The sequence below is a fragment of the Narcine bancroftii genome, chromosome 1, assembly GCF_036971445.1.
Source record: "Narcine bancroftii isolate sNarBan1 chromosome 1, sNarBan1.hap1, whole genome shotgun sequence".
Classification (NCBI taxonomy): Eukaryota; Metazoa; Chordata; class Chondrichthyes; order Torpediniformes; family Narcinidae; genus Narcine; species Narcine bancroftii.
In genome coordinates this window covers 192,643,574-192,664,965 of record NC_091469.1, presented here as the reverse complement: position 1 = coordinate 192,664,965, position 21,392 = coordinate 192,643,574, and the positions used below count along the sequence as shown (strand labels likewise).

The window sequence follows — 21,392 nt, the reverse complement described above, 5'->3', positions numbered from 1 at the left end:
ATGATGAGGTTGTATAAGATATTGGTGAGGCCAAATTTGGAGTATTGTGTGCAGTTCTGGTCACCAAACTACAGGAAGGATATCAATAAGATTGAAAGAGTGCAGAGAAGATTTACTAGGATGTTGCTAGGATATTACTAGGATGATATTTCATGAATTGAGTTACAGGGAAAGATTAAACAGGTTAGGACTTTATTCTTTAGAACATAGAAGAATGAGGGGAGATTTGATAGAGGTTTACAAGATTATGAGGGGAATAGACAGAGTAGATAGGCTCTTTCCACATAGATTGGAAGAAATAAATACGAGAGGACATGGCTTTAGGGTGAACAGTTTAGGGGGGGAAGCTTCTTCACTCAGAGAGTAGTGGGGGTTTGCCACCTGACATGCTAAATACAGGCTCAGTCTTAAGTTTAAAGAATAAATTGGATAGATACATATCTGGAGGGTTATGGAATAGGTGCAAGTCAGTGGGACTAACAGAATGATGTTTTGGCACAGACTTGAAGGGCTGAATGGCCTGTTTTCTGTACTGTCGTTTTCTGTGGTTCCACATCAAAGAATAGATCAATAAATATTCACAGTTTTGGTTAATGCAAGAAAAGAACGTGATGTTTCAGTGGTGCAGACAGAATTTTTCTTACCCCTGGAGTATTTTTTGGTTAGGAGCTCTTGGATAAAATATGTTTTTGAACTTAGAGGTACTGAATTTCAGGTCCTGTGCCTTCTGCCTGCAGGTGGCAGGGAGAAGAAGTTGTGATCAGGGTTCTTTGTGATGTTGGCAGCCTTCTTGTGGCAGCAGCTCACATGGATGCTTTCAGTGGACTAGAGGTCGATGCCCCTGATGGGCTTGGTTGAGTTTCCCAACCAGGCTGTGATGCAACCAGTCAGTGCGGTCTTCACTCTGTACATGTAAAAGTTCAAGAGAGTGTCCAACAACATGTGGCAAGAAAAGAGGGAAAATGTTCCTTGTGTGGGGCATGTTCCTGCTTCCTTTTCAGTGTGATGAAGTTGAAGAAGAGACCACTTTTATCAAGTTTCCATCCCCAGAGCATTCTCCTGGGGATTTCAGGGCTATCACAGACGTGCATTGATGGAATTCTGCTGGATAAACTTTGGGCTCCAGGAAGATGAAAGAGATGTCCCTCTTTCACAGTGGCATTGGCATGTGTTACTGACTGATTTGTCAAGATTTGAATACTGATCCAAAGGTATGAGCTGGAGTCCCACCAGAACAGCAAGAGAAAGTGAAATGATTAAATAAATCTGCAGGAATCTATAATCAAGACTGGCATCAATAACCAAGACCACGAAACAACTGTCACAAAAATCCATTTTGTTTACTAATGTCCGTCAGGGTTAGAAGTCCACTGTCCTGACTCAGTCTTACCTGTATATTTCTCCAGGGACATCAATGTGGTGTATTCAGGGTGAATGCAGTGTTGGATAATTTGGGATAGCAATGAATTCACACACCCTGTGGTAGAAATGACTGTGACAGCCAGAATAAAAGAAAAAAATTGACCTCAAAATGTCTACTTCAGATGAAGGTTCATTGCTGATCTCAGTGGATTTTCGTCTGATACTGATTTTACTTTCTTCTCCTACCAAGTCCCTCCGTCAATTGAAAATTCCAGAGACACTGAGGAAGTACTGGCCATCCGAGGAACCTCTGTTACTCTCACCTGTAAAGCTGATGGAAGTCCAACCCCTACGTTCTCATGGTTGAAGGATGGTAAAGTGCTGGTGCTCAATGCCCTGGTTGCTGAGAGCCATGAAATGAGGCTGGACCTGCCATCTGTCAACCTGAATGATTCTGGCTGGTACTCCTGCATCACTATTAATGAAGCGGGAGAGGCCACCCGACACTTCAGCTTGGTGGTCATGGGTGAGTGACATGCATGCTTGGATTTATGAAAGAACACAGTTTTAAAGGGGAAGTGAAACATAGAAACATAGAAGATAGGAGCAGGAGTAGATCATTCGACCCTTCGAGCCTGCTCCGCCATTCAACGAGATCATGGCTGATCTTAAAGTTCAGTACCCTGTCCCCGCCTTCTCTCCGTAACCTTTAATACCCTTATACTGAAGAAATATATCTCATTCCCTCTTAAATATATTTAATGAACCTGCCTCTACTGTCCTCTGTGGCAATGAATTCCACAGATTCACCACCTTCTGGGTAAAGAAATTCCTCCTCATCTCTGTCCTAAATGATTTGCCTATTATCCTCAAACCATGGCCCCGGGTTCTGGATTTTCCCATCATTGGAAACATCCCTTCCGCATCCATTCTGTCCAGTCCTGCCAGAATTTTTTATGTCTCTATGAGATCCCCTCTCAATCTTCTAAGCTCCAGCGAGTACAATCCCAATTTGCACAATCTTTCCTCATAAGTCCTTCCTGCCATTCCAGGTATCAGCCTGGTGAATCGCCTCTGCACTCCCTCCATTGAAAGAACATCCTTCCTTAGATAAGGTGACCAAAACTGCACACAATACTCCAGGTGTGGTCTCATCAAGGCCCTGTACAGTTGCAGTAAGGTATCCTTGTTCCTATACTCAAACCCTCTTGATATGAAAGCCAACATACCATTTGCCTTTTTAACCGCCTGCTGTACCTGCATGCTCGCCCTCAGAGACTGGTGTACAAGTACCCCTAGGTCTCTCTGCACTTCCCCATCTCTTAATCTATTGCCATTCAAATAGTAATCTGTCCTCCGGTTTGTATTACCAAAGTGGATAACCTCACATTTATCCACATTGTAGTGCATTTGCCATGTATCTGCCCAGTCCCTCAATTTATCCAAATCACACTGGAGCTTCCTGACCCCCTCTTCCATGCACACAGCCCCTCCTAGCTTAGTGTAATCTGCAAATTTGGAGATATTACATCCAATCCCCTCATCCAGATCATTAATGTAAATTGTGAACAGCTGGGGTCCCAGTACAGATCCCTGTGGCACCCCACTGGTCACCGCCTGCCACTCAGAAAATGAGCCATTTATCCCAACACTCTGTCTTCTACCTGCCAGCCAGTTCTCAATCCACATCAATACTTTGCCCCCAATCCCATGAGCCTTGATTTTGTAAGCCAGCATCTGCAGTTAAACTGAAAGGTTATGAATTTATTATAAAAGAAGGATGAGATTCAAGAGAACTACCCTTACTGGGAAATAATGCTAAGCAAATTATTAGTGCTGCATTCTTCAGATCATGATGGACTTTATCCTAGGGTCTTAAAGGAGGTAGTAATTAGGACAGGCTTTCACTTTCCAAAAGTTCCATATCTCTGGCAGGAATCCTCGAGATTAGGAAATAGAAAATATAACTCCCTTATTTAGAAGGAGATGGAGACACAAAGCAAGAAACCTCAGGCCAAATAGATTGATATACTGTATGTCATTAAAAGACATTGGGACAGGGTTCTTGGGAAGACACAAAGTAATCAACATGTTTTTTTGTGAAAGAAAAATCATGTTCAACCCATTTATTGGAGTTCTTTGAAGAAGTGACATATGCTGTGGCAAAGGACACCAGTACTGAACTGATCTCCAGAAGACATTTGATAAGAATAGAGTGGAAAATAAAAATTCATGGTGAAGGAGGTGATGTCTTAACGTGGATTGACGATTGGCTGCCTAACATGAAGTAGAGACCCAAAAAAGGTCATTTGGTAGATGGTGAGGGATAAACGGAGGTGGCCACAGGTATTGTGTGAAGAGTCTCATCTTTTTCTATTTTTTTTTAATAAATGATGAATGAAAGCACTGAACATTTAGTTGGTAGCTTGCTGATGACGCACTGATAGGTGGGGAAGTAAATTTTGAAGCAGGCATGAGGATGCTACAAGAATATATGAAATAAAAACAGGTAAAGCTGGAATGATTCAGTTAGCATTTTTAATAGAGAAATCATAAATATTTCAGATCAAAACCCTTCATCAGAACGATGAATATTTTTGATCTGAAATATTAAATCTGTCTCTTTGTGATTCAGTGTTAAATTTTGCTTGCTAACCTTCCTTCATAGTACCTTGTTAAAAGTGTTAAATAATGCGTTGCTATTGTCACACTTATAGATGGGTAAACTTAATCAGTCAGGTTCACTGGAACTATCTTTCTTTGTAGAACCACCACATATTTCTCACTCAGGAATGTCACAGGAAGTGTCCGTGGTTTTAGATGGTCCTCTGGAGCTGATGTGCATGGCAGTAGGTATCCCTGTTCCTGAAATACAGTGGCTAAAGGATGGAGCACCACTCAATGGATTCGGCATGGTGCTGGACAATGGAAAAGTCCTCAAGATAGAAAGTGTACAGGTCAATGATTCTTAGTTCCATTTCCAGGTTCTATTTCATGAACCTCTCCATTTGTAATGCATTAGATAATACTGGTAATACTTTTAGTGCCACTGACACCTTTAGGGTGACACTTCTGGTTTGTAAATGGTTGGGTGTGTAGTAAGATAACTAATGTTTCAGTATTGCTCGGTATTTGAACTTTGTCAGCTACTTACAATGTGGGGACACAATCATTTTGATGCTGTTTGGCACTGTAAAAAATGCAACTTCCACAAAGCAGTTGTGTGCCAAAGATCAAGATGCCAGGGTTAGAATTTTGAAAAATTCATGGAACAGCATATGAAAAAGAATCCATTGAGGGTAATAGATTCATAAGGTGGGCATATTAAGAGGAAATTGTTCTTCTGGGAGGTTATAAACTTTAGATATTAGCTCTGTTTCTGTCTCCACAGATGGTGGAGTATGTCCATCATTTCCACCCCTTATTGCGCCATTATTTTTGACATTTAATCTCTTCTGTCCTCTGCCCTTTCCCCATTTATTTATTTTCTGAATCCCTCTTCCCCTTGTTTCATAGGTCATTAACATGAAGTATTAACTCTTGTTTACCATTCACAGGCATGGGCTGATGTGTAAATTATTTCTGTGTTTATTCCTCATTGTGGTTTAAATGATCCTTCCAAGCAATCTTATTGAATGACCTGGAAACAATCACCACCATTAGGGGCTACTCTTTAAGCAGACCACTAATTTGAGGAGATTTTCAGTTAACCATATGAAATTATTGTTTGTTTATTGGGGATTTTCATTCCTTCTCTACCAGCAAAGCATGAATCACCTGATTAATGAGATTTGTACCACAGTGATATAAAGTTATATTTTGATCGGTAGATTGTGGTCCAAGAAAATCAGAAGTGAGAGGGAATTGTGAAAGGATCTGAATTGCTTTCACAACTGACAGGTGAGGCCCTCCACAAAGCTGATCCAATTGACCTCCAACTTACCTTGGGATGAGCTGTAGTCCAAGGTCCAACAGTTACATAAGAACAGAAGGAAATAAGAGGAGACCACTCAGCCCTCCAACATGATTGTGAGTGATCTGCCCCAGGACTCTGCTCCTCCTTCACCATAGTCTTTGGTTCTGACTGCTGTGGAGAATTGCAGAGATTCACCACTATCTGCAACAAGTATTTCTGAGGCAATTCAGATTTAAAGGATGACCTCTTATTCTTGTTGCTATGACCCCTCTTTTGAGATTCTCCTACTAATGGAAACATCTTGACGTCTACCCTGTCATGCTCCCTTGGCCTAGACTCTACACCACTCACTGCAATGCTGGTGTGGCTGTAACTAGTTCCCTCAGTATCCCCATTACACGTCGCTTTTTTTTCCACACCAAAATATCAGCATGTGTATTCCACCTGGAATGAGGGAAACTGGACAGAGACTTGCCTTGACCCCATTTTGTTTTGTGCTATCCAGCTTGATCAAGGAACTGAGTTAATCAGCTGCTTGCACTTGGTTGGAGGCAGACAGACAATATTAATGAAAAATGCTGTGAAGTTTCTATCAATGGGTCCACATCACTGACAACTATGGTGTGGCTTATCAATAGGGTGAAGATGCCGGTCTTTATACCTGTCTGGCAACAAATCCTGCTGGGGAGGATCAGCAGCATATCTTTGTGAAGATAAACGGTATGGTTATATACTTTAAACATTCTCTCAAATGTATTTATCTCTGGTAAATGACCTCCACTGATGCTTTCATCTCTCTTGCCCACTCCCACATTGCTTCAAAAAAGCCTACAATTTCCTCATAATTTAAATTCCTGAAACTCTAAATTATCTTTGTCCTTTACACGGAATAATAATGACATAACCAAACAAATGCTCCTGTTTCTAAATAGATAACTTCTAACTTTCTTTCGAGAGAAAACTGAATGTCCTGGAGCTCAATGTTCGAGTGGTATTCTGTTTATCAGTTCAAATGGAGGCAATTTGTCCACTTGTGTCTGCTTTACCTGGATGGAACATTTGTTCTCCAACCTGTTTAGCCATTGTGTCCCAGGGACTACTTGATTTTCTCAATATGTATCACCCTTCAAAATCACCAGCCTCTTTCAAGTTGGCATTTTCTGTTTTTATTTGTTTCCTGGTTTCAGTTATATTTCTGTCTGTCTAATATAGTTCCCCCAAACGTCATGGGTTCCAGCAATCCTCAGGTGGTCACTCTGATGGCTGAAGAGCAGCTAACACTGGAATGCAAATCTGAAGCTGTTCCACCTCCCACTGTTCAGTGGTTCAAGGATGATATTCCATTGGAAGTGAGTGTTCCTGAGTGCTAGACCTTCATTGTCATTTAGTTAAACAATAGAACATTCCGTGCATCATGACAGAACAATTATTGTCAATTATCATCTACTTTTAGATTCAAAGTAGTTTTCAATAATTTGGACTCAGCACTGTACTGCAATCTGTAGGTTGATGTTTTGAAGTTTATTGTCATAAATATAACTTCAGTGAACAGATGCAATGAAGGTCTTACTTGCTACAGCTTCTCAGGTGCGTACAACACACCAAGCATGATTAATACATAAGATGCCATGAAGAATAAAAATAGATAATAAATATAAAACGAACAGGAAAGAAAGTAAATAAATGACAATGTGTTCACAGTTGGTCAAAGAGCAGAAAATGTGCTGAATCAGTAATCCAGGCAGATCTTTGGTGACCTTGGTCATTGTTGGAGTGGGCTGAGTCCAAGAGGTAAGGCTTTGGCTCAACGGGCTTTGGCGAGAACAGGTAAGAGGCGAGGGATAGTAGGAGTTTAAGTAAGAGCTGTCCTTTACAAGGAACAAAAAGGATTCTGCAGGTAGGCATAGGTAAGGTCAGGTTTTAGATATCATATATTTTGTCCCGCTAGTCATAAACAGTGGGAATGGCAGCCAAGGCAGGGAAATGCTCTTCTTGTAGAATGTGGGTCATCAGGGAAGCTAGCAGTGTCCCTTATAACTTCATCTGTGAGAAGTCCATCCAGCTGCAGCTCCTGAAAAGGCAAGTTAAGGAACTGGAACTGGAGCTGGAGTTAGGTTAGCTCCTGATCTTTGGGAGGCAGGGGATGTGATAGACTGGAGTTACAGGGACACTATCGCAGGATGAGGGCAGCTGGGTAACAGTCAGGGAATAGGCAGGCAGAGCAGGGCACCCCGTGACCATTCCCCTCAATACCAAGTATACCATTTTGGATACTGTTGTTGGGAGTGAGGGGTGGGGGGAACCTACCAGGGACAAGCCACAAAGATCAAGTCTCTGGCCCAGTGTCTGGTCCTGTGTATGAAGGGAAGGGAGGAGAAGAGGTGAATTGTAGTAATAGGGGATTCTATAATTAGGGGGATAGATAAGAAGTTCAGTGGAAGAGATCAAGAATCCCAGATGGTATATTGCCTCCCAGATCCCAAGGTCTGAGATATCGTAGATTGAGTTCACTCATTCTCAGGAGGGAGGGTGAGCAGCCAGATGTCATGGTCCATATAGGGACCAATGATGTGGGAAGGGAAGATGGAGTCCTTTAAGGAGAGTTCAGGGAGTCAGGCATTAGGTTGAAGGAAAGGACCTCCATGGTTGTGATCTCAGGATTGCTACCCATAAGGTTAGAAATAGGAGGATAGTGCAGGTTAACATGTGGCTAAAGACATGGTGTAGGAGGGAGGGTTTCAGGTTTCTGGATCATTGGGCTCCCTTCCAGGGAAGGTGGGAACTGTTCTGATGAGATGGTTTCCGTCTGAACTGAAAGGGGACTAATATCCTTGTGGGAAGGTTTGCTGATGCGACTCCTGTGGGTTAAACTAGATTTTCAGAGTGGAACCAGAGTGCCAGAGCAGATAGAGGAGTGGAGGAGGGAAGAGATTATGTGAAAATTGTATGCTCTGTTATAAGTCAATGGTTGTATGTGGTGGAAATTTTCTAAAGTGCATCTATTTCAATGCAAGGAGTACTGTAGGAAAGGCAGACGTGCTTAGAGTGTGGATTGGTATGTGGAATTATGACATTGTGGCCATTAGTGAAACTTGGTTGCAGGAGGGGCTGGACTGGCAGCTCAATGTTCTGGGCTTCCATTGCTTTAGACGTGATAGAATGTGGGAGTGGGATAAAAGGGGGAGGAGTGGTATTGTTCATCAGGGAAGTTATCTTAGCTGTGCTCAGGCAGCCTCATCTACTGAGGCTATATGGGTGAAGCTGAGGAACGGGAAAGGTATGACCACACTCATGGCGTTGTATTATAGACCTCCCAATAGCCAACGAGAATTGAGGAGCAAATCTATAGAGATAGCAGACAGCTGCAGGAAACAGAAGTAGGGGATTTTAAATTTCCACATGTTGACTGGGACTCCCATACTGTAAAAGGATTGGATCGCTTAGAGTTTTTCAAATGTGTTCAGGAAAGTTTTCTAAATCAATATATAGAGGTACCAACTAAAGAGAATGCAATACTGGATCTCCTGTTAGGGAACAAGACAGGACAAGTGACAGAGGTATGTGTAGGGGAACATTTTGGGTCGAGTGATCATAATGCCTTTAGCTTCAAGTTAATTATGGAGAAGGATAGGTCTGGACCTTGGGTTGAGATTCTAAATTGCAGAAAGGCTAATTTTGAGGAAATGTGAAAGGATCTAGAATGCGTGGATTAGGATAAGTTGGGCAAGGATGTATGAGGTAAGTGGAGAACCTTCAAAAGTGAAACTTTGAGAGTACAGTTTGTATGTTCCTGTCAGGATTAAAGGCAAGGTTAACAGGGAACCTTGGTTTTCAAAGGATATTGTGGATCTGGTTCAGAAAAAGAGAGAGGTGTGTAGCAGGTATAGGCAACAATGAGCAAATGAAGTACTTGAGGAGTATAAAAAATGCCAGAAAAACCTCAAGAAAGAAATCAGGAAGGTTGAAAAAAGACACGAGGTTGCTTTAACAGACAATGTGAAGGAAAATCCTAAGGGTTTCTGCAGGTATATTAAGAGCAAAAAGATCCCCTTGACGATCAGAATTGTCAGCTTTGTATGGTGCCAAAAGAGATGAGGGAGATCTGAAATGCTTTTTTTTAATCAGTACAATATTCACTCAGGAAAAAGACACAGATTCATGGGCAGTAAGGAAAAGAAACATGGAGCCTATTCAGATTAAAGAGGAGGAAGTGCTTGCTGTCTTAAAGCAAATAAGGGTGGATAAATCTGCAGGGCCTGACAATATATTCCCTCAGACCTTGAGAGAGGATGGTGTAGAAATTGCAGGGGGTCTGGCAGAAATATTTAAAAATGTCCTTTGCCACGGCTATGGTGCTGTTGTTCCATTGTTTAAAAGAGGCTCCAAAAGTAACCATGAAAATTATAGGCCAGTGAGCTTGATGCCAGTAATAAGTAAATTAATGGAAGGTGTTCTAAGAGATCAGATAACCAATTATTTGGGTAGCCAGAAACTGATTAGGGATAGTTAACATGGCTTGGTGCATGATAGGACGTGTTTAACCACTCTTAAGAGTTTTTCAAGTAGGTTACCCGGAAAGTTGATGAAGGAAAGGCTGTAGTTTTGTCTAGTGGACTTTAGTAAGGTCTTTGATAAGGACCCACAAGGGAGGTTAGTCAGGAAGATTCAGACGCTAGGTATTCATGGTGAAGTATTGAACTGGATTTGACAATGAGAGGAGATTTGATCGAGGCATTTAAAATTATGAGGGGGATAGACAGAGTAAATGTAAATGGGTTTTTTTTCCCACTGAGAGTAGGTGTGATACAAACCAGAAGACATCTAGTGAGAATGAAAGGGGAAAAGTTTAGGGGGAACATGAAAGGGAACTTCTTCACACAGAGAGGGGTGAGGATATGGAATGAGCTGCCAGCTGAAGTGGTGAATGCAGGCTCAATTTTAACATTTAATAAGTATTTGGACATGTACATGTATGGGAAAGGTATGGAGAGATATGGACAAGGTGCAGGTCAGTGAGACTAGGCAAAAAAACTGGTTCAGCACAGACTAGAAGGGCTGAAGGGGCCTATTTTCTGTGCTGCAGTGTTCTATGGTTCTAGTGTTAAAATGAGGCTAGGATGTGGAGGTTCAAGAGACCAATAGCTGAAACCAGACCCAACATTCAGAATTAAGCTTCTAACAGCCCAGCTTGTGGAAGTCACTCCAGTGTTGCTTCTGTTAATGTTCAAGTTTATTAAATCTGACAAAATAACATTTCTCCTGACCACAGTGCACACACATACATATAGATGCATAAAGATATAATTAAAATAAATATGTATAAATAATAACTCCCACCTGCTTTTAGGTAATGTGATATTCTTGGAGCTCAAGGGGTGACTGTTGTTACTTTTGGTTTGCAATCCAAGCTTTGCATTGTCCCTTTCCTTTCAGGTTGATGCTCGTGTTAAGAATGTGCCAGACAGTCATCACCTGGTGATCAGCAATGTTGGTCCCTCAGACACTGGCACATACAGGTGCCATATCAGCAACTTTGCAGGTGTAATGAACCGTGTATTCAAGGTTATTATTCACGGTGAGTGCTTCATTTCACTGCAGCGTTCACAGGAAGGATGAGAGTCAATCAAATGAAGTTGCTCAAAACTTTGAAAAGTGAGAAAAGTGAATAAGTATTCATAAAAGAAACATTTCAGAGGATTGAGAAAGGAGAAAGAGAATGGTTTAGTGAAAATCCTTTCCAAAAGCCAGCAGCTTTGGTGGGCTGAACGGCAAGATTTCTATGTTGTTTCGCTGTATGATTCTATAACCTTACAAATGACCTGATAAAGCAATCAAACAACAGCAGCTGTTTGTGCTGCAGTCTCAGAACAGGACATCAGTGCTCACCTAATGGAGTGAAGCATCAGGTCATAGAGTTCTACAGCATGGAAAAAGGCCCTTCAGCCCAACTTATCCATGCCAACCAAACCAGTCCATTTACCTCTGTTCAACCCATATCCCCATCCTTTCCTATTCCATTTGCCTATTGAAAGGTGTTTTAAACAATATAATTATCCCTGCCTCTACCACGGTCTGTGGAAGAGAATGTAATCTCAGCTACCAGAACTCAGTAAAGGATTACAAAATATCCACAGGCATCTTTATCAATTATTATCATCTGACTATATATACAACCAGACAAAACAGTGTTTCTCCAGACCACTTTGCATGCCTTTACACACATAATACACAGCGCGTAATAATCACATATATACATAAAAATATCATGTAAAAAATATGATAATTTCACTGCAATGTTAACAGGAACATTTCAGAATAAATGTAAATATTTCAAAATTATTTATTTGTTTCAATTATAAGAGACTCAAGGTAACAGGTTGTGGGAAGAAGCTATTTCCCAGCTTGGTAGTCCTGACTTTGATGCTCCTGTACTTCTGTCCTGGTAGTAGTAGATTAAAGATCCAGTATGATGGATAGTAGGGATCCTCAATCATTCTTTGAGCCCTGTTTAAGCAACACTCCCTGTGAAAGTCATCAAAAGAGGAAAGGGAGACCCTGGTGATCTCAGCTGTTCTAATGATTCTCTCTATTGACTTCTGGTCTGATGTTTTGCAGCTACCATACCACACTATATTGCAGCCAGACAGGACACTCTCAATTGTACTCCTTTAAAATATTGTGCAATCTTTAACCAAAATAGTATTAACTTTAGTCATGAGATTAGAAATCCCCAAGATGTAATTGTCTATGAAGGGTTTCTGATAACTTTGAGCTTGTTTTGGGCCTGCCACACTTTGGTTTGTGTGACTGTTGCTCGAAAAGTCTCCATTTTTCACACTGAGCAATATGAAAATTCAACTCTTGTATATTTGAGAAATCCCTGCTTAATGACTTTTTATTCTCAGCTGGGTTAAGAGAGGGCCCATTTAATTACTCTGTTTTGTGTCTCTACTATTTATCAGCCAATGTACATTTTAATCCACAGTTTTATTTACTTGGTACCTTCCTGTGCATTTCAGTTGCTCCAGTGATCAGCACCAGTTCTCCAACCCTCTCCGTGTTCATCAATCAGCCTGCTTTGCTGGAATGTGAAGTCCGTGGGAACCCCAAACCAACAGTCACTTGGAGAAAGGGTGGCAGTTTACTACATCCAGACAGCTCCAGGTACAGGCTGATGGCCAGAGAACAATCAATCATTAGTCCAATTCTTCTCAGTGTTGCCTCATACATAAAACTGAGATCATCCAGTCTTTTACTTCTTAAGATCCTAGCTGACTCCAAGTTTATTTATGTATTTTGATCTCAAGGTTGTTTCTTTCTCTCTTTATTTCTTTCTCAATTTTCTGCGTTCCTGTTCAGAACCTGCTGGCCTTTACAAGGTATAATTCCACGTGCATTGTTGAGTGCTAGTGTGCTCCATAACCTTCAGTCGTATGCTGAGACCAAACATCAGGAGGTCTTTCTGAACAGGAGGATGAGCCTGTTCTGTCACCCCTACAGTGCACTTTTTGTGGTTGTCAATGTGCATGTTTCATCACCAGGGATGCATGTCCATTTTACCACCAATGCACAGCTTTAATTACCAACACCCAGCATATACTTTCTATGACCAAAAATGCACACTTTCACCACCACTATCACCCATTCTTCATCGCCACCACTGTATACTTTACATCTGATAAGACGATAGAAACATAAGATATAGAAGCAGAAGTAAGCCATTCGGACCATCGAGTCTGCTCTGCCATTCCATTATGAGCTGATCCATTCTCCCACTCAGCCCCCCACTCCCCTGCCTTCTCCCAATTACCTTTAATATCTTAACTATTCAGATACCTGTCAATCTCTGCCTTAGTGATGGCCTCCACAGCTGTCTGTGGTAGCAAATACCAGAAGTTCACCACTCTCTGGCTGAAGAAATTCCTACGCATCTCTGTTTTAGATGGACAACCTTCATTCTTGGTTGTGCCCCCTTGTCCTAGACTCCCCTACCATGGGAAACAACTTTTCCATGTCTGCTCTATCCAGGGCTTTCAACATTCAAAATGCTTCTACGAGGTTCCCCCTCATTTTTCTGAATTCTGAGGAGTACAGTCCAAGAGCCATCAAACATTCTGCATTTGCTAATCCTTTCGTTCCAGGAATCATTCTTGTGAATCTTTGCATCCTTCCTGTAATTCCATGTGCTCTCATCTTGTGAAGCAGCCTCATCCATCACCTTGTCAAGGTCTTTTAAAAGTCCAAACATACAGTATCCACTGCATGTCCTTTGTCTAGCCTGCTTGTGGTTTCATCAAAAAATTGCAGTAGGTTTGTCAGGAAACCATGCTGAATTTAGCCTATCTTGTCATCCACCTCCAGGCATTCCATAACCTCATCCTTGACCATTGACTTCAACAACTTTCCAACCACCGATGTTAGACTAACAGGTTTATAATTTCCTTTCTGCTGCCTCCCTCCCTTTTTAAATAGCGGAGAGACCTTTGCAATTTACTATTGATTCTTAGAAGATCATTACTAATGCCACCACAATCTCTGTAGCTACTTCTTTCAGAACATGAGGGTGCATTCCATCTGGTCTGGGAGACTTATCTACCATTAGATGTTTCAGCTTCCCAAGCACCTTCTGATCATGACTGTTCTCCCCGACAGCCTTGAAAGTCAAGGCTGATGCAAAATACTTATTTTCTTCCTCTGCCATCTCCTTGTCTCCCATTACAATTTCTCCAGCATTAGTTTCTATCAGTGCTATATCTACTCTTGCCTCTTTTTTACTCTTAATATAGTTTAATATATTTTAGTCTCCTTTTTGATATTATTTGCTTCCTTTCAAAGTTCATATTTTCCTTCATGACATTTTTAGTTGCCTTAGGTAAGTTTTTAAGATCTTCCCAGTCCTTATATACCATTGCATTTGCTTTTACTTTGGCTTTAACTTAACCATGGGGACCCTGGTTGCTTTCCACCTGCTGCCTCGCTCAGGTTTGCAGAGTTGACTATTGAGCTCTCCCTCCACTACTGACTGATGCTTGTCTCAGAATGTCCAAGAACTGACACTAGAAGTTGTATATTTCAGTGGTCTACCACATGTCACAGCTGTTTACTTCTAAAGTACCCTTTCTTCAAAAGTTCAAATGGATTGAAGTCATTTTCATGAAGGAGAATTGTGAACATAAGGAACCCTGTTTTACCAGCCTCTTGAGTGAATGGTGCTGTTGAATCTAGTAGTAACTTGTATCTCAGTGTCTTCATCATGCTCTAATCTCTCTGTTGTTATCTGATTGCTGAATCTTGATTTCCTCACAGGTTTGACTTCCTCCCTGATGGTTCCCTTCGAATTTACTCAGTCCAAGTTTTTGATGCTGGCCGTTATCTTTGCTCAGCGTCCAGTGCAGTAGGCACGGATCATCATTACATCGAGCTGCAAGTCTTGGGTAGGTTTACTTCACAGGAATGGTACCAGGACTGTTTGAGCAGTGGTGTGTTATTCTCAGGGATAGGAGTGGTGAACCTTTAGGAAAGAGAAAAAAGGAGAGCCTAAGAGAGTAGAAAACACCTAAGCAGGGAACTGAACTCATTTCAGGCAAATACGGGGAGCAGATGAACATGTTGCAGCTGTGGGAGACCGAAGAGCACTAAGTAAAGCAAGAAATCACGATCTGTTAATATATTTTGATGTGAATCATTTTTATACAGATTAAAAGGAGAGATGTGTGAAAACCTAATGCTCTTTTACCACACTATCTCCCTCTTTCCATGAGCCATTAGAGTTGATGAAATGATTTATCTTCCTTCCTTCCTCCAATTCTCACTCTGTATCTGTTGACCATTTCTGAATTTACCTCATCATGTCTTTCAGCCCTTTCACATTTCAATATGGCATGTGATGCCACTTTAAATGGTTCTTGATATTTCTGAAAGAATGACACATTTCTGAACAAAGGCATTTCCTTTTGGACTTTTAGGTGCACCCATAATCAGCCCTTCTCCAACTAATATCACGGCCATTGCGAATACTCAAGTAGAGGTGAGTTGCGAGGTTTCCGGAAGTCCTAAACCTGAAGTGACCTGGAAGAAAAATGGTAAACCTCTGAACTTTAACCTCCAACAGAACATGTACAGGTAACATTGAAGCTCTGACTGGAAAATTGCTGCTTGCATGAAGGCCTCGATAGAAACCTTGTTTGAAGTACAGAGGGATAATTGCAGTGTCCTTTCAATCTGAGGATTGAATCTGGTCCAGACCAAAGAGCCAATAGTCTCTCTTCTGCCAGCTATTGTATCAATCTGAGAAATTAAAGGTGAATTAGAGGATGGGATGATGGATAAATTAATGAGAATGTCACATCTGCATGAAATTACACCTGCTTAGAAAGGTGGACTGTTAAACTGGTAATTTCACTCAAATGAATCAGAATGAACAGACGACCAAAAGTCAGTTAAGTGTGGATACAGCTGTAGGTGAGGATAGAATTTTCACAAATCTGTTCCTCTCACAATTTCAATTCCAGAATTTCATAATTCTTGAATGTAAATTCCTCTACAGCCACAGCGGTACCTGGTCTTTTGTTCACATCGAGATTATCCAGATCATTGGATCCTAATTCAGAATGCTTCCTTATCTTGACAGTCAGGACAGTCTCAACAGAGAATGGAAAGTGATGCATGGGAAACACAGAATATGGTCTGTTGAGTTCGTACCAGCAATCCTATTAATTTCACCTCTTCTGCATAGTTTGGCAAATTCTTTCCTTCCAGATATTTGCCCCTTGAACACTGGAGTTGAACCTACATTTCAATTGCTGTGCAAGAAAATGCTTTCCTGTGTTAGGTATTTGGAAATGTCTGATGATTGCTTTGAATGCATTTACTAAGCACCCATTAGACATAATCTCACTGCTTCTATAAATGAAACTGGGCAAACATTTAAGGGAAAGAGAGCAGGATGATGTACTGAAAAATAGAGGTAAATGGAAAGAGGGGAGATATTTATGGAATATCGTGCAGTAGCAGCTCAGAATGTTTGGACAAAAATGGCCTAATGGGTTGTATATCTTCTTTATTTCTACGATGTTGCTGGGTGTAAGGTGCTGATGAAAAGCTAAGGCTGAGTGTGGGAGCAAGAGGAACACTGTCCCCCTTGAACAGAGCTATACTTGACATAAAGCCACCTCCTGAAAGTGCCAGATGGTCCCATTTTCTGCATGTACTACTGATATGGGACTCTCACAGAAGCAGTACTCACTCCCATCACTTTGCTGTGGTCAGTTGCACAATCGATGAACAATGGTATCAAGTGTGATTTTTATTTTGAATATTTTTGATTTTATAAGACTCATAAATCCAGAACAACAATATAATCTTTCTCAGCAATGATGCTTTCAGAGCCCTTTTCTCCCCCCAACCACCCCTTTCCCTTCCCTCCCATACCCTAATATTACAAGGAAAAGATTATTTAAATTAAACCAACATAAAGAACCCAAAATCTGCAGCGTCACCAACCTTTAAGGGAACCAAATACAAACTGAGAGTAACTTAAAGTAAAAATGAAAAAGATACAAAACAAGAGCACATCATCTGCACCGTGACCCATTTCATTTATCTCAGTCATTTCACTATTAGTACAGATTTTTAAAGGTGATGTAGAGTCCTTTGTTTTGTTCTCTGCACTTTTCTTGGAGCTGTCTGAGGGCAAAGACCATGTCAGTAGTTCCTCTGTTTGCGCGAAAGCCGCACTGTGATTCTGGGAGAATATTCTCGGCGACACTAGGTATTATTCTATTTAGGAGAATCCTAGCGAAGATTTTGCCTGCAATGGAGAGCAGCGTGATTCCCCTGTAGTTTGAGCAGTTTGATTTCTCGCCTTTGTTTTTGTAAAGGGTGATGATGATGGCATCACGAAGGTCCTGAGGCAGTTTTCCTTGGTCCCCACAAAGCTTGAAAAACTCATGCAGTTTGACATGCAGAGTTTTGCCGCCAGCCTTCCAGACCTCTGGGGGGATTCCATCCATACCTGCTGCTTTGCCACTTTTCAGTTGTTCAATTGCCTTATATGTCTCTTCCTGGGTGAGGACCTCATCCAGCTCTAGCCTTAGGGGCTGTTGAGGGAGCTGGAGCAGGGCGGAATCTTGGACTGAGCGGTTGGCACTGAAAAGAGATTGGAAGTGTTCTGGCCATCGGTTGAGGATGGAGATCTTGTCGCTGAGGACTTTGCAAAGATAAGCGTATACAGAGCCGTTGTCATACCCACACTTCTGTTCAGCTCCGAATCATGGGTCCTCTACAGGCATCACCTACGGCTCCTAGAACGCTTCCACCAGCGTTGTCTCCATTCCATCCTCAACATTCATTGGAGCAACTTCATCCCTAACATCGAAGTACTCGAGATGGCAGAGGTCAACAGCATCGAGTCCACGCTGCTGAAGATCCAGCTGCGCTGGGTGGGTCACGTCTACAGAATGGAGGACCATCGCCTTCCCAAGATCGTGTTATATGGCAAGCTCTCCACTGGCCACCGTGACAGAGGTGCACCAAAGAAGAGGTACAAGGACTGCCTAAAGAAATCTCTTGGTGCCTACCACATTGACCACCGCCAGTGGGCTGATATCGCCTCAAACCGTGCATCTTGGCGCCTCACAGTTCGGCGGGCAGCAACCTTCTTTGAAGAAGACCACAGAGCCCACCTCACTGACAAAAGACAAAGGAGGAAAAACCCAACACCCAACCCCAACCAACCAATTTTCCCCTGCAACCGCTGCAACCGTGTCTGCCTGACCCGCATCGGACTTGTTAGCCACAATCGAGCCTGCAGCTGACGTGGACATTTACTCCCTCCATAAATCTTCGTCTGCGAAGCCAAGCCAAAGAAAAGAAAGAAGAACAGATTTTTACCTTTACTCTATTTAGAAGGGGTGTAACTCTATCTGCATACCTAAATGCTGCAGATGAGGCTGCCATACCCCAACGAATGTGTCATATTTCCTCCTTAAATTGTACGTAGTTTTCTCCAGGAGAATACAACTCTGCATTTCTGTATTCCATTGTGTAATATTTAACTGGGAGTCGGACTTCCACATGACCGCTATACATTTCCTGGCTACCGCCAAGGTGACCTCCACAAACTTAATTTGGTTCTTGAACAATTTAAAACTCATGTCCATAATTTTTCCCAGAAGGTACAATTCAAGATTCGGTGGAAAATTCACCTTTGTAATTTTTTTCAGAATCTCCCCAGGTCCTCCCAGAAAGATTTCACCCTTGTACACAGCCAGGTTGAATGGATAAAGGTTCCAATCTCCACACCATACCCAGAACACATTTTAGAGATTCCTGATTTAAATTTATGTAATTTTTGTAGTGTGAGGTACAGTTAACCATATAACCATATAGCCATTTACAGCGCAGAAACAGGCCATGTTGGCCCTTCAAGTCTTGATGCAGGAAATTATATTGCATATGTATTAATAACTGCTGTCATTGCTGTCCCAACACAGGTCTGACCAGTACCACTCGTGGATTGTTGTGCCCAAGTCCATCTCCCACCTTTCCCTTGCCTTGTGTAAGCCCGGCTTTTGGCCCTCACTTTGGAATAGGAGATACATAGTAGAGATAAACTTGCGCGCATTCCCTTTTTGAATTAGAATCTCCATGTTACTACATACGGGTAGGGCCATAGACAGTCCCAAATTATCCCTTAAGAAAGATCTTAGCTGAAGATGGCAGAAGAAATTTTTATTTGGACCAATCATATTTATTCCTCAGCTGTTCAAATGTCATGAGCCGCCCCCGTTTATAACAATCCTTACTACACCTGATCCCCTTTCAGCACTAGATATCCAGCATCTTATTATCCAGAGTCATAAGTATTAATTTGTTCTGGCACAAAGACATTTTAGGAGATAACCCCACCTTTAGCCTGATACATTGATTTCTTTTTGTCCATGTCTGAATTACAAGTTTTAGTATGGAGTTATCTGTTTCCCTTGATATCAATTTAGTGTCCCACTTAGATATTAACTCTCCCTCTATCTTTCCTCCTACTATGTGCAGTCCAATATGTGCCCAGGAGGGGGTACCACCTCCCTTATAGAGAGAAGCAATAAACCTCGACTAGGCTGCCCAATAGTATTTTTTTAAGTCTGGTCATTTCAGACCTCCCAGTTAGTATCCCCAACTCAATTTTTCCATGGAGACTCAAGCTACCATGTGCTTCCTGCCTCATCTGTTGAGCGCCTTAAAGAAACTCTGGGACAATGGGATAGGCAAAGAGTGAAATAGATATTAAAGTTATAGGCAGGGTTTTCCATCTATCTAAATCCTCCTCCAACTTCCGGATCAAAGGGAGATCATTGATTTTATGTAAATTAGCACTAAGTGTGATCTTATACAAATAACAGCACAGAAAGCAGGTGTGCCATTGCTTTGGCACTAGAGCCATTTCGTTTCACATGCTGTTCCCACCTGCTCGGTTGACAGTCGTGTTCCTGTTTGCTTTTTCAGGTTGTTGGCATCGGGTTCACTGCAGATCTTTTCTGCCACCACCGAGGACACAGCACTGTATGAGTGCTCAGCGTCAAACGAGGTCGGGGAATCACACAGGCTTATCCAGTTAACCGTGCATGGTGAGACTTTCCTTGCCTTTGTATGTGTGGGGAGGGTGAAGTGAACCAAGGATCCTTGCCAGCTGACTACTTCAGGAGCATAGGGTAGAGGAAGTAGAATTTAGGCAACAGTGGAGCCATTGGGAGAGGGTGAAAAGGAAAACAATCAGGACACAATAGTGCTGGGGAAACTCAGCAGGTCACATGGCATGTTTCAGGGCTGAGCCTTTCTTTAGGAATCTACCCGAGTTTCTCCAGCACTTTTGTGTACTGCCCTTGACCCCGACATCTGGATATTTTCTTGTTTACCATCACCATGAGGAGCTGATGTGATCTGTTTATGTGTTGGATTTCTGGGTAATTTGATAAAATGAATAGCTTAATTTCTCTGCATATGCTTGGAGCTGATCCTTGGTTTATTGTAATTCAATTGGATTTATTTATAAATTTTACGTTGTCTGCATTACCTTCATCATGATGTAAACAACAAAATTTTCAGATGCTGGGCAACAAGTGCTTAGTTCTCCAAAGAATTTCTCTGTTAAAGACCCTAATCTGACTTTGAATGGGTCTCTCTGTTCTATTAAGATATCCTTCCTTTCGAAGAAGACCTCTTCATATTAAAGGCACCTGTCTGCCTTCTCGGTCCTTGTGAATTGATATTTCTTCCTTCTTTTGCAATTATTTGTCCACTGGAAATGTCAGATTTCTACATTCCTGCCTTCATGCATTCGTCTTGCTCTTTCAGCTCATCTCATGCACCACTGCCTTCAGGCAACTTAAAAATCTCTGTGAAAATCGATTGAGCCAGCCTATAAGACAGAGATGGAACAGGAATTGCATCTATAGTTTATTTTGTTAAGTTATGTACTCAAATTCTTTTTTTAATCAACGTGCAACTGCAAACAGATGATTTAGAAGAAAAAAAACCACCTCTGTGAAGAGGAGAAAGCATCCTGACTACAACACAAGAGATAGAAGCATGAGATCTCTTAGATGTGCATAAGGTCATGGTTGATTCTTTGCCTGAAGTCTATGTGATTCCCTCTTAAGATCAACTTTTCTGTCTTATATCTTTGCATTGTATTATATTTGAGCTTCTTTATTCATTAATTTCCTATGTTTTTCTTCCAAGTTGTTAAGCTCTTTCATATGGTCATTTTTAATACCGTTAATATATCGAATTATCTTGCCCCTTAAATAAGCTTTTAATTTGTCCCATAATAGGGAACTATTGATAGAAGAGGGACAGATTGAGCTCTAATGGCATTACAAAATTCCATTTTTCCCAACAGCAACAAATTAAAGCGCCATCTATACACCATGACCTGCTTATCTAGCATTATAATAGATAGACTCAAGGGTGAATGGTCAGACAGTAACCAAGCTATGTACTCAGTCTCCACTATTCTATCCTCCAATTGGGCTGATGCCAAAAATAAATCAATTCTGGTGTAGGAATCATGTTGTCTTGAGTAAAAGGAGTAATCCCTTGCTCTCAGATTCTGCCTTCT

The 21,392-nt window shown here is 41.5% G+C and overlaps 1 protein-coding gene across 1 annotated transcript in view; it reads left to right on the top strand.

The window, feature by feature from the left end:
• LOC138753503 (hemicentin-1-like) overlaps nt 1-21,392 on the top strand; it is a 349,996-nt gene that overhangs the window by 242,495 nt on the left and 86,109 nt on the right. Inside the window, exons 68-76 of the mRNA XM_069916635.1 lie at nt 1,613-1,888; nt 4,129-4,319; nt 5,917-5,998; nt 6,491-6,627; nt 10,712-10,853; nt 12,298-12,442; nt 14,585-14,712; nt 15,244-15,400; nt 19,778-19,899. Of these exons, the coding sequence (XP_069772736.1) occupies nt 1,613-1,888; nt 4,129-4,319; nt 5,917-5,998; nt 6,491-6,627; nt 10,712-10,853; nt 12,298-12,442; nt 14,585-14,712; nt 15,244-15,400; nt 19,778-19,899 (1,380 nt within the window). The remainder of the gene's footprint in view (nt 1-1,612; nt 1,889-4,128; nt 4,320-5,916; nt 5,999-6,490; nt 6,628-10,711; nt 10,854-12,297; nt 12,443-14,584; nt 14,713-15,243; nt 15,401-19,777; nt 19,900-21,392) is intronic.